The sequence below is a fragment of the Sturnus vulgaris genome, chromosome 8, assembly GCF_052056855.1.
Source record: "Sturnus vulgaris isolate bStuVul1 chromosome 8, bStuVul1.hap1, whole genome shotgun sequence".
In the NCBI taxonomy this organism is placed as follows: domain Eukaryota; kingdom Metazoa; phylum Chordata; class Aves; order Passeriformes; family Sturnidae; genus Sturnus; species Sturnus vulgaris.
In genome coordinates, this window is record NC_142250.1 from 1,865,374 (window position 1) to 1,880,066 (window position 14,693).

The following is a 14,693-nucleotide window of genomic DNA, read 5'->3' on the forward strand; positions in this document are numbered from 1 at the left end:
TTATCTGCCCTCCCCTCTGCCGAGCAAACAGCCCCCGGCGGGCGGGCGGACGGGTTGCGGCCGTGCCCCGGCTCGCCAAACGTTCCCGACGCCTGGCAGGCGAGGGATGCGCCGGGGCCGCTCTGGTTACCATATGTTTTCAATAAAATAAGACAAATAGGGCCGGGAGATAGGGATTGCAGTAAAGCTGTTATAAAGCAGCATAAACCAGGCCAATGTAAACGGCAGCAGGGCCCCTCCTGGAAGGGCCGTTGGGTGCCAGCTCCGCACCGGGCGGCCCGGCCAGGTGTGAGCGGGAGCCCGCAGCGGTGCCCCCGCGGGTTTTTATCACGTTCGTGGTAATATGGTGCTTGTTATGCTAACTATGAGTAAACATCCCCGGCCGGGCTTTGTGGCGACGGGAGGGAGTTATCGGAAAGTGGCAGTGGGAAGGTGATTTAACAATAAAGTTGTCTTGTTTGCCAGCAGGTGATGTCTGCCCCCAGCCCCATGATTAATGCTTCCCAAAGTACTCCACTTTACAATCTCTTGTAATTATTTATTAAACGAAATCTATTTATTATTATTTTAGCAAACAGCGGTACCAGGTGGGGCTTTCTTTTCCTCTTCAGCTTTTGTTTGAAGGACGTTTGAAGTGGGCAGTCTGAGGCTTGGAAACTCGCTCGCCAGATTTTTTTGTCATCCAATTGCACAGGCACAAAAAAAAACCCCAACCCCGCCGGGCCCTTCCTATTCATCCTCCGCTGCCCTCCGAGCCGCCCCTCGAGAAGGGGCGCCCGAGCCGCCGCGGTGGCCGGCCCCCCTCGGCACCCTCCCCCGCCCTCCCAGCGGGGCTGTCCGCCCGCCGCACCGCGCTCCTGGAGAGGCAGCGCGCACAGCCCCACGGCGCCGCGCATCGCGCCGGCCAGGGCCACCCCGCGGGGCCGGGGAGCAGCCCGGGCCGGGGGAGCTTCCCCACGCCCCGCCGCGGCCCAACGGGGCCGCTCCGGCCGCTCCCCGGCACGGGGATCCCCGACCGGGATCCGCCGCGCCGCTTTGGTGAGGGAGAGGGGGGACTCCCGCCCCGCCAGGGCTGCGTCCTCCCGGCGGCCCTGCCCGCACCCCCGGGGGCGTCGTGCCGTGCAGGGGGAGCCCGGCCCCGCTACTCCCGGTCCCTCGCCCTCCGCCGGGGAAAGAAGCCCCGGGCCCGGGCAGCTCCCCGCCGCCCGCCGAAGCCGGTGCGCAAAAATCCCCGGCACGTTTTGCGCACCGAGCTCCGGCGGCAGCGCGGCTGCCCCCGGGCCCAGCGCCGGGCCGACGGGGCGGGGGTGGCCTCGGGCCTTGGGAGGGCCCTCTCCCCGCGGGATCCAGCCTCTGTTTCCCTTGTGGGGGCAAAGTCACTACTAGTGTGGGGGCTGGAGAACGGCGTCCTGTCCCCTCCGGTGCTGGCGCTCGCCGCCCGCAGCGCAGCGCCCGCGGCTCCGCCGGTCGGTGCGCGGGGGGCGCGGGGATGTTCCCGGAGCTGCAGGGGAGAGGAGAAGGGACCGGAGGGAAGGTGCCGGGAGCGCCCCGCGGCTCCGGGGCAGCGGGAAGTGGTCGTGGCTGCGCCGAGGGGAGCGGAGCCGGAGTGGTGCCGGCTGGACCTTCACGTCTGGCACCGGAGGAGACACCGGCGTCCCCGGCCACTCCGGGGCCCGGCGCTTCCCCGCGTTATGCAGCCGAGCGCTGAGGAGCCCTCTGTCACCTCTGGGCCCCTGTACCCCCGCTTGCACCCCGGCGGAGCCCCGGAGAGCGGCTCAGCCCCCCCCGGGCGGGGTCAGCGGCTCGGCCCGGGGGTCCCGTCCCGGGGAGGGCTGGCGGGCAGGGGAGGGGGCTCCCGGCGCGGCACGACGCGGCGTGGAAGCCAGCGGGGTCTCGCGTGGCGGGGGCCGGGGCAGCGGGCGGTGCCGGGGCCGGCACGCTCCCGTCGGGCTGATAAGATAAAAGCGTGCCAAGGGGTGGGTGCGGGCGGGGGGGCGCACACGCCGCCCGGCCGGGAAATCCCCATTGTCTGCCGGCCCTATATATAGGGGCTTAACTGCAGTCGTGTGCCGGCGGCACAACCTCTCCTGCCCGCGCTCCAGGGACCGCGGGGAGCGGCTCTTGTGCCCCGCAGCCTCGGCCGGGCTCAGCACACGCAGCCGCGGGGGACAGGGCTCTCCCGGGCCGGCCGACGCGGGGTTGGCTTCTCAGGATGGCCCCGCAGAGCGACCGCTCTCCGGACGAAGGGCAGCCGTATTTCGGTGGCGCCGAGGACCCCTCCCCGGCGGCCGGCGGGGGCTCTGCGGGCAGCCGGGGCGCCTCGCCGGCCCGCACCGCCCTGGCCCCGCGGGACACGGCGGCCCGCAGGAAGGGGAAGGCGCGGCGGGGCCGCGGCAAGGCGCGGAACGAGGGCTTGCTCAGCAAGCAGAAGAGGAGCCGGCGCATGAAGGCAAACGACCGGGAGAGAAACCGCATGCACCACCTCAACTCCGCCCTGGACGCGCTCCGCAGCGTCCTGCCCACCTTCCCCGACGACGCCAAGCTCACCAAGATCGAGACGCTCCGCTTCGCCCACAACTACATTTGGGCGCTCACGCAGAGCCTCCGCCTGGCCGAGCAGAACCTGCCCGAGCCCCCCGCGCCGCCGCCGCCCCCCGCCACCGCCTCCCCCGGGCCCTGGGACTCGCCCTGCCCCGCGGCCCCGCCGCCCGCCGCCCTGCGCCGCGGCCCCGCCGCCTTCCCCGCCTTCCTCTGAGCCCGCTGCCCGGCCGATGTCCCCCCGCTTGTGGCCTTCAAGGAGCCGGTGGGGCGGAGCGGGGACTCCCCGCGCTGCGCGCCGGGGGGGCGGCGGGAGCCCCGGTCCCCCCCGTCCCGCCCCGTCCCGTCCCGCTCGGCTGGAAAGCGGGCGGACAAAAACAAATCACGGTTTTGTACTCGTTAACGGTAAATTATATTAATTTGTCGCTATCGGTATTTATTGATTATATTGCGTAACAAATATGTATTTTGTATATAAGAGTATTTTAGCAGCGGTGCTCCAGCTGTCTGTACCCGCAGCTATATTTTGGGTTTTCTGAAGAAAAAAAGAAGAGGAAAAATAAAGCGTGTCGCGGCCAGACCTCGTCGTGTGCGACGCCGTGTTTTTGTCACCGAGGGGCTCTCCGGGAGTTCCAAAATCGCCGGGGAGGGCAGCGCGGGCGCCGCGGGGGCTCCCTCGGTGCCCCGTGTGCGGTGTGCCCGGTGCGGGGTCGCTCCCTTGCGGGGTCCCGACCTTGCGGGGTCCCACACTTGCCTGTGCGCACGCCGGCGTGTGCCCGTCGAGGCCCACGCTCGGATTTAAACGCGGCCTCTCTCTGCAGGTGCCTTTTCGCGCAGAGCTGCGGCCGGTCCCGTCCCGCCGTCTCCAGGTGAGGTGTGCCCGGCTGCTTTTAGGGGCTGGTTTTAGGACGTCCCCGAGGCGCTGGTGCCCGGGGCAGCGTCCCCTCAAGCCGACCCCATCCTCCCCGGGGCTCAGTTTAACTGTGGGCAGCATCCAGACCCCGAAGCTCTGAGCGGGGGCCGGGGGAGCGTCAGGCCAGCTAAAAGCTCGGGAGATGGGAAAGACACTACTACATCCCCTGCCACGGTCAGAAGAGAGCCCGCCTGAATTCCGTAAGCCCTTCCCGGCCCTCTCCTGCCGGGACTCAATTTGTAGCTGGTAGATTTACGGCCAGGCCGCCTCCCCGCTCCGCGCTGCCCCGGCGGGGCGGCCGCCGCTAGACAAAGCGGCCCGCGAGGCCAAAAGCCCATTGTGATGCTAATTGTTCTCAGCTGAGCCCGTTTGCCCGCGGCAAAGAGACGCTATTGAGGCAATTTGTAGAACAAAAGAAATTTGGTTACTGGAAACAAAGCTGCACGCACAAACAACTCTGCGCCCCCCCCGCAACAACCTCCCCTTCCCGCACCGCAACGAAAGAAGCGAGAGTGGAACCTCACCGGGCACGGCAACCCGGGCTCCTTGCCTCGCCACCCCGCGTCCCCCCGATGGGGAGGCAAGCATGGGGAACCCCTTCCTTCCCTCCCTTTCCCCTTCCTGCGCCATGGCAGGAGCCCTGGGGCGGGCTGGAGTGGGGCAGAGGCAGCAGTGTGGGGAGGGCTGGTGCCGGTGGGTGCGCGGAGCGCTGCGCGGCTCAGCCCCGGCCCCGGGCCGCCCCGGCGCTGCGGGCTCTGGCCATGGTGCTGAAGGCCGGCCGGGGGCACCGAGCGGTTCTCCCGAGCCCTCGGGGTGATGGGGAGCCCCTCCCGATGTGTCTCTGCCGGGAGTTGCTGGGGTGCTCTCCATTCAGCTGGAGGGAGAGGTCGGCATGGCCCTGGTGCTGACGGGACACTCTGCACGGGGCTCGCTGGATTTTGGAGAAGCAGTGACCGCTTACTCGTGCACTTGATGCAGCCTCGGTCAACAAAGTGTCCCACGGAGAGGAGCCGCAGGTGTCCCGCACACCTGGGAGAAGGCAGCAAGGGCACACGGTGCCAGTGCTGACAAGCAAGGTGAGCAGGTCTCGCTTTCGACCTGAGCTTCTTTTGGAAATCTGCGCTTTCTGCTCTCTCCTGCCCATCTATGCAGAGCCCCCCTCCTTTTGCCTATTCACTGCTTTGGGAAGAAACACCCACATTTCTGGAGAAACGCAGGCCATGGGGCAAGGCTGAGGACTCGGAAAAGGCCGTGTGTGCCTATCCCTGTGTGTACTCTTATAGCCCTGAACGTGATCTATCTGTGTCGTAGATCAGATAGGCAGAATGAAAGACCTAATAGTATTCCTGCCCCTTCCCCCCCTTCCTGGCTGAATTGTGCATTGTTTTCCTACTCTAACAGTCTGCAAAGTGCTCCAAGGCCTCTGTGTGTGGCCACAGGCGAAACACCATCATTATTTGGGTGATAAAATCATTTAATGTTTTCCCTGCTAGTGCAGCTCCAGTCCGATATCTCCCTACAGGAGGTATCATATTGCCCTCTCTATCTGCATCTATGTGGGACTGAGGAGGATCACAACACACTCACTTATCCCCAAAAGCAGCGTTCTTGCAAAAAATGGCAAAAGAGAGCTCAGGGTGGGCACGGGCAAGAAAAGGAGCAAGAAGGGCACGACAGTCCGGTGAAGCGCAGGTATAACAAAAGTTCACAAAGATGTCTGTGCCGCTGTCTTTTCAGAAAGGGGTCACCCTAGTGGGTTTTACTACATTGCCGATTCTTCTTTTTTTCTGGAGACTTAGGATGCTTCTGGTCTTCCAGCCGTGGGGCTGTAGGTTGGGGGTGGATAAGGGGGGGGGGCAGATTTACTACCTCTAGAGAACTAGTGACTTCTTTAGGGGCTTGAATGCGTTTTTTTTCCCTTTGCCTCCACATTATTAGGTTAATCATTGCTTGAACCGGTTGCTATGGTTTTGGCAAACCCATGGAAACTTGATAATGAAGACTGAAAGACTCCTTTTCCATTTATCTTTTCTCTATGTTTAGTGCATGATGGTCTCATTTCTCTTGACGGGGCTGTCCCAGCGCCAGTGCCCGGCTTTTTATAAGCACGGCTGCTGTAATGGCCTCCGGACTTTTTTGATGTGGGAGAAACAGGTGGCTGCTGGGACCGCGGCACAGGCTTGTGCCCTCACATACTCGCAGGCAACAGGGTGAAAACCAACTTAACCCGGGCCCTGACACGTTTGGTTGCTGAAATCCCACGCCAGGTGAACTCGGCTTTTATTTTTGCAGCCAGGGCAGAATTGCTGCACTGCAACTCGGTGCTTTCGTGCCTTCAATATTCAGTTTTAAAAGTCTTTTCCAACCGTAACAATTCCACAGAGCTACGATTTTTTTAATATGTGACATCATCATTTATGACAGAAATAGGGAGGTTTTATACCTGTCTCGCTCTGAATCTTCCCTCTCCTCTGTGGCTGCTGAGCTCTGGTTTTCCAGGTATTCAGCAAACTCTGGCTGCGGAGTCTCCTACGACTGTCCCACCAATGCTCTGCTCTAGCCAAGGTTAAAATGGGGGCCTGAGGATAACAAACAGCTCAAAACAGAGGCTGTAAATTATTTGCGTGGTTCAGAGAGGCCAGGCTCATTGTCAGGGCCAGGGAAGGGGAAACACCCAGGTCCTTTCCTCAGCAACAGACTCATCCCCCTCCTGCTTGCTCCTGCTCGGCTCCCTCGTGTCTGGAGGCTGGCAAGAAAATGAAGGTGATTCCCATAATCCCAGGGCAATTCCTTTGACCTCAGGCCTCCACTCCGCGCTCTAAATAAGGCTTTAAGTGAGTTGCTTCCTGCCCTCTCACATTGTCTGCCTCTGACACTGCAGTCAGGTTCCTCGGAGGAGGAGGAGGAGGAGGAGACTGCGAAGCGCTGCCTGTGCCCTCCCCGGCACCGGGAGCCAGCGGGGGCTCCGGGGAGCAGAGCAGACCCTGTCACCTCCTGCACAGTGCACGGGGGCACGGCAGTGTCCCCCAGAAGTGCTCCTGTGCCGGGCCGTGGCAAGGATGCTCGGCTGCGGCTGCACTGCCCGCACGTTTCGGTGTAGCCGGCAGAGAAAAGGCGAAGAATCGGGATTCTTTCACATGATCAGCCTTCAAAAGTCTGCCTTTCCCCCCCTCCTCCCGGCTATAATGACAATCCAAAGAGTTCCTGATAGGGTTTTAAAAGATGCTTATTCATTCACCGTCCACCAAGCATGAAAATCCAGCTCATTTGTTCATTTGTAGCCATTCTTCGCCCAAACGACCCCACAGGGGCTGAAGCCTGTTGCCGAAAACTTGTCACTCACACTTTTAACTTCTTTTTGTTGTACTCCTCTTTATTTCATTCTTCTGGGTCCCCACCTCCGCCACCACCCCACCCTCTCCTCCGGTCACAAAGGCAAGTCTGGGAAGCTCTTTAAAGCCGCAGTGCCCCCTTTTAAAAAATCAATACAAAAAAAAAAAAAAAAAAAAAAAAAAAAGAGCAATGGCTGAAAGGAGAGCCCAAGTTTGTGTAAGGAAGGGGGAAACTCCATCCTGTCTGCACAGCACAGACGGGGAGCGCAGGAGGGGGTGTGGTACTGGGTGCCCGTACCCCTGAGCCACCTCTAGCCTTGCCTGGGCTTCCAAATTTATCTCTCTGGCACCAAACTTATCTCTGAGCAGGTGCTGTGTGCTTGTGAATCCGAGTCCGTGGCTGGCTAGTCGGACTCTTCTCAGCTTAGATTATTTGAGATGCTCTTCCTTCCCGTCAGAGGAGGTGTGTGATAACACCCCCAGCATCTTTCTCCATTCCTGGACACGCAGCAGAGTCCTTTGGTGGGTTTTATTTTTTTGGGCAAAAGCTCAGTGTCACCTTTGCTTGGGTCACTCTGCCTCCCTAGTTATTCTCTTTCCTGGAATATCCCTAGAAAACCCGCGTTGGGACAAGCAGGGAGTTTTCCCACCAGGAACTTTCTGTCCCTCTAAGCTCCATTCACCCCCACAGCTGTGCTTGCTGGGCCACGGGCGAGAGCAGAATGCTGGGGGTGAGACATTTGGAATCCCCTCGGCCCCGCCATCATCGCTGGGGATTCTGCCTGGTCAAAGCTTCTCTCCCTTCTGTGTGAGGGACAAGCAGAAGTTTCCTGCTTAATGGTCCCCACCGATACTTCTGACTGCATTTAACCCTTGAAGCCAGGGGTTGTGCAGCTGCAGCCATGAAGAATCGCTGCCTTTTGTTTTCGTTTCAGCCAGAGCTGTGAGGCTTTACCTCATTTTCCTGGGGCCTCAGATGCGATTTTGCCTGGACTTTGTGCAGCTCTGCCTGGAGCTGGGGAATCACATCTCCACCTTCAGCCTAAAGGCTGTGGATGAAGTGTGGGCTGCTCTCCCAGGTTCAGCTTGTTATCCCAGCTCGAAACTGCGGGGAAATTCTCTCACCCCTCCTTCCCACCCCGTGTTCACAAGCGGAGCTCATTCCCTCTCTTCCTCAAGGCACCCCATCCTCAGCCTACAGCACACAAATTTGGGTGGAAAAAGCTGCCGCCAATATTCCCTGCTATAAAGGGTGGTCTCCTCTCCAGGGCAGGGGCTGAAGGGGAAAAGAGAAACCCTCTCCCTGTCACCTCCTAGGTACCAATCCATCATCCCCAGTGCCAGGCACCAGGGCCCAAACCCGAGCAGGTTGTTTCAGGCACCGAGACCTCAGGCCTGCGGGACAGGGGGAAGATTAATGGGGCAGGTGCTGGTGCCCAGAGCTGGCTCTTGCCCTGATAAGGTGGGAGCTGAGATAGCGCTGGGTCAATACTCAGCCTGGCCACCTGGAGCTGTGGCTGGAGCCACCTGAGGGGCTCCAGGGAGGAGAAGGGCACGGGGGGTCTTTCCCCCTGCACAGCCCAGCTGTGTCCCGGGGCAGATGCAGCTGCTGTACCTCACCGCAGCTCCTTGTGCCGTGCTGGTGGAGACCCCCCGCTCCTGCTGGACCCCCGGGCCTCCCCCAGCCATCTGTTCCCCCTGCCCTGCTCCCACCCAGCTCCTTTCTCCACACAGCCCGGCTCCTGGGGCAAAGCCAAGGTTTCAGCCTCCCCCACCGTTAATAATTCCCGAGGGATCGCAGCGTTCCCATTTATCACCCTTCCTCCAAACCCCAGCTGTTATTTATGTGCGTGCCCCCCTCGCCTTTCCCAGTGCTCTGCTATGCCCTCGCTGCATCCCGTGAGTGATGCCCCAACGTCCCCACGTTTTGGCAGGGTGGTTTTTTTATTTTTTTTTTTTTTTTTTTTTTGCATGTGTGCAGGTCCCACCATCAATCCTCCCCACTTGAGGCACCAGAGCTCGCAGATAAATGGGGCTGCAGGCTGCATGCATTGAAACCGTGAAAAGGCACCTGTTGCTGGACAAACTGCAACCCAGGTTATCCAAAACCGTCTGTGCTTTGAAATAGCCGCTGCTGTAATAAACTCTGATGTGGTTTATCCTCGCCTTCTCCTGGAACTCGGTTTTGTTGAACATTTATTTGGTGGTGGGTGAGTGCCATGGGAGGAGTCTGCCAAATTTTATTTATATTTTCTTTGAGGAGCAGCATGCTTCTTTCTGGCTGCAGGTTGCTTACCCCTGCCCTTGGAATCTGTAGCTGGGAGATGTCCCCGCCTTGCCCAGCTCACTTTATCCCAGTGACCTGGGAGACTGACAGATGGGACACTGGGGGTGCAAATAGCAACGCTATAAATCCATTTTTTTTGAGTGCACTCGCCATCCTGCAGTACGGCCTCTGCACTATCACAAGAGGAGCCTTTTGGAGCGTTTTCTTCTTTTCCCATGGCCTGTCCCCGCTGGCTTGTGGGATGCTGCGCTGTCCCGGCTGCCCCACGCCGGGCTGCACGGCCGATTAGGGACCCTCTTTGTCACCTAATTGGATTTTTCTCCCCTTGTTAGCCCGCAATGAAAATGTCACGGGCTGCAGGGAGGTGCCCATTCATCTCCAATTAAATTCGGTCCCCTCTCGGGCGAGCCGCGCCGCTATTCACCCCGCAGCAGGCAGCTGCCGCTCACCGGGGGATGCAGGGGTGGGTGCCAGCCACAGGGGAAGATGCCCGTGCTCGGCCGGACACGCAAGGATTGGGGTCTGCTCTCTCTCCAGGTGGTCCCCAGGCTTGCCGGAGGATTTTTGGGCCGTGCATGGCGGTGCCTTGCCAGGAGGTGGTGCTGGGATCCTGCGCCCTTGGCCTTGGCCGGACGCGGGCTTTGGGCACGCTGTCTTTTCCAGGGAGCCATCGAGGGGGCTGGAGGGGTCGGGGGAGGCGATGCTGGGTCATGACAGGAGGGCAAGGAGCCCTCCACAAGGTCCCGATGGAAAAGCCCGGAGCTATGGTTCAGAAGGTGAAGGATCCTTTCCCGGGAGCAACACGCCGGGGAAGGCTCAGAGAAGGACAGACCGCAATTTCTGCCTGAAGAGCAGCAATTTGGGGAGGTTTTCCATCCCCTGCTGCTCTGACACTGCCTAAGCTCGCTCCCCCAAACCCCACAGCAGCCAGGGGAAGGGACCCCAGGCGAAGGATGCTGCAGCCAGCATGTGCTAGGGATGGTTTCCGGGAAGTTTCTCGCACTCCGGGCTGTGGAAGGGTGTTTCATAAACCGCAATTACAGGGCTGTCAGCCCCCCGAATGCAGCCGCGGATCCGTCAAACCGGATCTCAGGTCAGGGCGTCCTGGCCACCAGGCGCTGGGGAGCAGGAAAGCGATGGGGAGGTGATGGGAACAATCACCTAATTGCGTACCTAAGGGCTACGCCATTGCCCCCGGAACGAGATGTTAAATAAGAAAGAGCAGGGCGTTTTTCGAATGCACCGTCCGACTAGAGAAGGTGAAATTATTTGTGGCAAACAATGGTGTTGATAACTTTTTCCGTTCCTCGCTTTCCTGCGAGTAAACATCTATTCTTACTTTTATAAAGGCCTCCAGCAGCCAAGATTGTTTCTGTCCCGACTGGATGCCTCCCAGCCGGGGAAAGAGCTTTCCTGTTGCCTGCCCAAATTCCTCCTCGGTGATCTGCTAAAGCCCAAAGCGCCTTTGCCTTTCCCTGAACCTCACTTGCACCCGAAAACCTCCGTGACCTAAACTTAGCAAAAAGCAGATGAAGGAGCTCTGGGGCTCCCCGGGGAGAATTAATGATCTGCAAACAGACGGATACTCACAAAATGGTTTGTTTTTTTGTTTTTTCTTTTTTTTTTGCTCTCCTCCCCTCTCCGCTGCTGACATATATATTTGGAGAGACACTTGGAAAAATGTACCCCTGGGTGTATGGTCCCCAAGAGAGATTTGGGATTTTGCAGGGGGTCACCAGTGCTCGGAGCAGGCGATGGACGAGGAGGAGGAGAAGGGGTCTGTGGGAGCACTGGGAAGGGCAGACCATTCATTTCCTTACTCAAATGACTTCTGCCAATGCTGCCTGGGAACTGGGATCCTCCAAATCCACCCTATGGACAAGCAAAGCCAAACGATGTAGGTGAGCTCCCCGCTGCCTTGGCTCACAGCATGATTGCATCACTGGCCAAGCTGTGAGGCCAGAACTCCTGCTCCAAGATATTTTTATTGCCTGGGAACCAGGCTGAGGAAAGGTGTGGCTTGCTTTTATTTTTATTTTTTTCCTTCCCTATCTTTATTTGACCAAATCCAGGAAAGCTCAGGGGATGGCTTACATTTTGGAGCGGCCCAAACGAGCTCTGCTTTTCAGACAGCTCCAGACAGTTCACACGGTCACAGAGATGCTGCTCACACTCCCCTTTTCCCTCACGCTGCCATTTTTCACGTGCCTTGGTGCTGTTAAAGACGAGTGCACGAAGTTCCCTGGAGCAGAGGGTGGGGGAACCCTGGGGAGCCCCGACTTCCCGGCTCCCGCAGGAAGGAGCGGCTGCTGCGTCACCGCCAGAGGTTTTTTGGCACACGCTGGGAGCCCCCGAATATGCTGCAGGACAATACATCAAGAGGGTGAAAAAAAAATCCCCAACAATGCCTCAGGAAGCAGGCCAGGACACTGCAGGGAAGAAGGCTGATTTAGAGCATTTCCTGGCCTGAAGGTCCGTGCCATGCCGTGGCTATGCCTGTCCTGTCCAGACTCGTCACCAGAGTGGCTGAACGAGATGGTTTGCAGCTCCCCACGTATTTCTCCATCTACTTATCTGTCAGTTAATTGTTATTCCATCAAACTATTCAATTTTTGAATTTGCACTGTTCCCAGGCAGGCTGGGAATTCCCAGGCAGAAATAAAATCTGCTAACGGCGTGTGGAGAAACCTGGGGGAGGCATCTGAGGGGGGAAAAAAAATTCATTTCTTCTAGCACTGGGCAGTTTTGCCTCCTGTGGCGTCCCGACTTTGTGCCCTGACAATATTTGCCACCTCTCCTTCCCCCAGGCCTGCTTTGGTGTGGGGGTTCCCATGGGAGGGTGGCCTGTGTGTCCCCTCTGCCACTGGCACTGTGCTTCTCCCCATCCCTCCTCCAGCTGTCACATCCACACTGCCAGCCCTGGTAAGGCCACAGCAACGACCTGGCTTTGCTGCAGAAGCTGGGAATTCGCAGAAAGCAAATTAAAAATCCAAGCAAGGGGTTGTGCTGCCTTTCCCATTGCTCCTCCTGTACTTTTCACCCCAGCAGGGTCAGCTCTGTAAAACACAGGCAGGGGAACCCTGTGGCTTCTTGATTAGTGTTGGAGTGACCCTTCCCAGGATCATCTCACCAGTGGAAACAGAGTTTGGGAGAAGCAGGGCTGGGGAGCTGTGGTTTTGCTATAGGGCATTTTGGAGTGAAGCCCTGCTTTCACTCTTGCCCCTCCAAGACTCCTCTGCCCTGTAGGACACCTTGGAAGGGCATCAGCCAGAAATGGACTGGCCCAGCATTTTCATATTCCTAGGAGCCAGATTGTTTTCCCAGTTCTTTTTATATCTTTATAGATACAGACAAGATTTTTAAAGAATTTAGTTTCAAAAAAAAATTAAAGGCCTTGGCCATGGGGCTCATCTCTCTGGAGCCAAACTGCATGACCTCTGTCAGAGCAGCCTGATGGTGTACTTCAGCCACTACTGCACAGCAATGTACTTTTGGTTTAACTTTTGTAGCAAAATAGAAGTTAAAGAGCCCTTTCTCAACACTTAGTACTTTTTATATGGCTTTCATGACTTTATTAACTCCACCCAGTGCTCCTAAGTAATTTTTTTTCTTACTTTTCAGCTGAAAAACTTTTTTTCACCTGGACTAAATGGCCGTGCTCCTGCTCTGTATGAGTCTGGGGTGTTTGTAAGGGCTCTGACAAGCTGGTGAGCTGGGTTTTGGGAGCAAGCAGCCCAAGGCAGGCAGTCCCAAGCCTCTGCTAAGGGCTCCTCACCTCACCTCTGCCTTGGGTCTGTGCAGAGGGGCCTCTCCACGTCCCCAAGAGGCTGAGAAATGCAAATTGGACAGCCAGAGCTTTTCCTGCTACAGCGAGGTGGGATTGAAGCTCCTTTCCCGTGGCAGGGATGCACATTCCAGTAATTCCCCCCAATTACTTTAATTTCCCTCCCCTCCCCTTTTCTGTAACTCTGCTCTGCTCTGCGTGATGATGAAAGGTATTTTGACTCCCAAAGTAAAAAACAGACCATGGAAATCAAAGTCTCTTTTTTTTAGAGCTTCCCAGAATTTGAGAGGCTGGTGGGGGCTCATAAAATCCCGAGTTATGAAGTGCCAAGGAGGCTGGAACCTCCTGGAACAGGGACCCATTCATTCATCCCATGGAAAAGCCGAGGGGTGATCCGAGCTGGGAAGGTGAGGAACAGGCTGGGCTTTGTCACACGGAGGTGCCACAGCCTGGGCAGGATGGAGAGGTGGCTTTGGTGACACTGGCATGTGCCAGACCTGGCTGGCACCTGGGCTGGTGGTGCCAGCGTTCCCTGGGCTTCAGGACCAGGCTCGTGCCTGAGCTGAGCCTTAATAGGCCTGGCAGGGCAATAAAGAGGTTTTGTGCCCTGAGGCTCTGCCCTATAGACTGTTGGATCCCAGAAATCTGAGGTTTTTTGAGCTTGGAGAAAGCTTCCAAATTTGAGTGATGGAGTTAAAATCATGAGTGTGTAGTTAAATAGAAGTGTGTGCTTTCACATGGTGAAGGGTTTTAAATTTGAGGTTTTTACAATATAGTAATAGGTATGGGACAAGATGGAAGGTTTTGATAGTGTCTCTTTTGGTGTTCATCTTCCTCCTTCTTCATGGGTTTCAGGTGGTGTTTTCTGGTTGGTCAGTCAGTGTCACACTGAGGGTCATTGGAATCTGATTATTGGGTTAAAAGGATAAATAATATAGGTGTTAATTCTCTATTGGACTCTTTAGCTTTAAGAGACCTTGTAGCAGCTGGATCTTTCTCCATTTTCCTAGAAGTGCTAGAAGTGCCTCAAGTGCTGCTGAACGCTCTGTACTTTTTGATAAGATTTATTGAACAACCAAGTCCAAACACGAGAAAATCCATTTCCTTCGTGTATTTTTAAATCCTGGCTCTGAGTGAAGGCAGAAGAGACTGAGACAAACCACTAATTAAGTGATGCAAAACACCCACCACTGTTACAATAGACCAGTGAAGGCTCTGCAGAGCAAGGGTGACTTTGGGCTACGCTTTGGGGATGGGCAAAGAAAGTCTGTGAGAGCTGATTCTGTACTGGATCCAACTGGTGCAGAGGGGCTGGGTCTAGGATTAATCAGGTGAAACTGTGCACAGCTTAGGGACAGACAGGTCTGTGAGGAACCCCAACAGGGACAGGACCCCTGGGATAGTTATTAGCTGTGTCAAGCCATTAATTTGAATTAATGCAGCCTTCACCTGCAGCCTTCCCACACCCATTGAGCTGGATCTATTTAAGCCCAGCCTGGGATTGTTGTTCTTTCCCTTCCTCCAGGTGGTGTAGGAGGGTGTAAATTTGGGGAGAGAGAGCTGAGCTCCTGCTCCTTGCAGGTAGACTAGCTGCTACACTGAAGGAATTTCACAGGCCCCTCTGCACCCTGGCTGTTTTGGAGATTAATTCCTGGATTGTTGGTACACACCTGATGGAGGAACAGCTTTTCGGTAGGAAGAGGCTGGGTGAGGAAAAGTCATCATGGTGTGGGGATGGAGAGGGTTTTTGGGAAAGATGAGCTGTGTCCTGTGTGAGCAGGTGGGGCTGGATTTTCCTCTTCTCACTGCTGTGGCTGTGCAGGCAAACCTTTGTGGTGA

At 57.2% G+C, this 14,693-nt stretch overlaps 1 protein-coding gene across 1 annotated transcript; it reads left to right on the top strand.

Moving 5' to 3' along the window:
- Nucleotides 1–2,212: 2,212 nt before the first annotated feature.
- Nucleotides 2,213–2,755, top strand: NEUROG3 (neurogenin 3). The gene has a single exon (XM_088168596.1). It carries the CDS (start codon nt 2,213–2,215, stop codon nt 2,753–2,755), a length of 543 nt encoding a protein of 180 aa, XP_088024722.1.
- Nucleotides 2,756–14,693: the final 11,938 nt, after the last annotated feature.

Coding starts and splice junctions, on each gene's coding strand:
- NEUROG3 (XM_088168596.1), top strand. CDS start 2,213: ATGGCCCCGCAGAGCGACCGCTCTCCGGACGAAGGGCAGCCGTATTTC.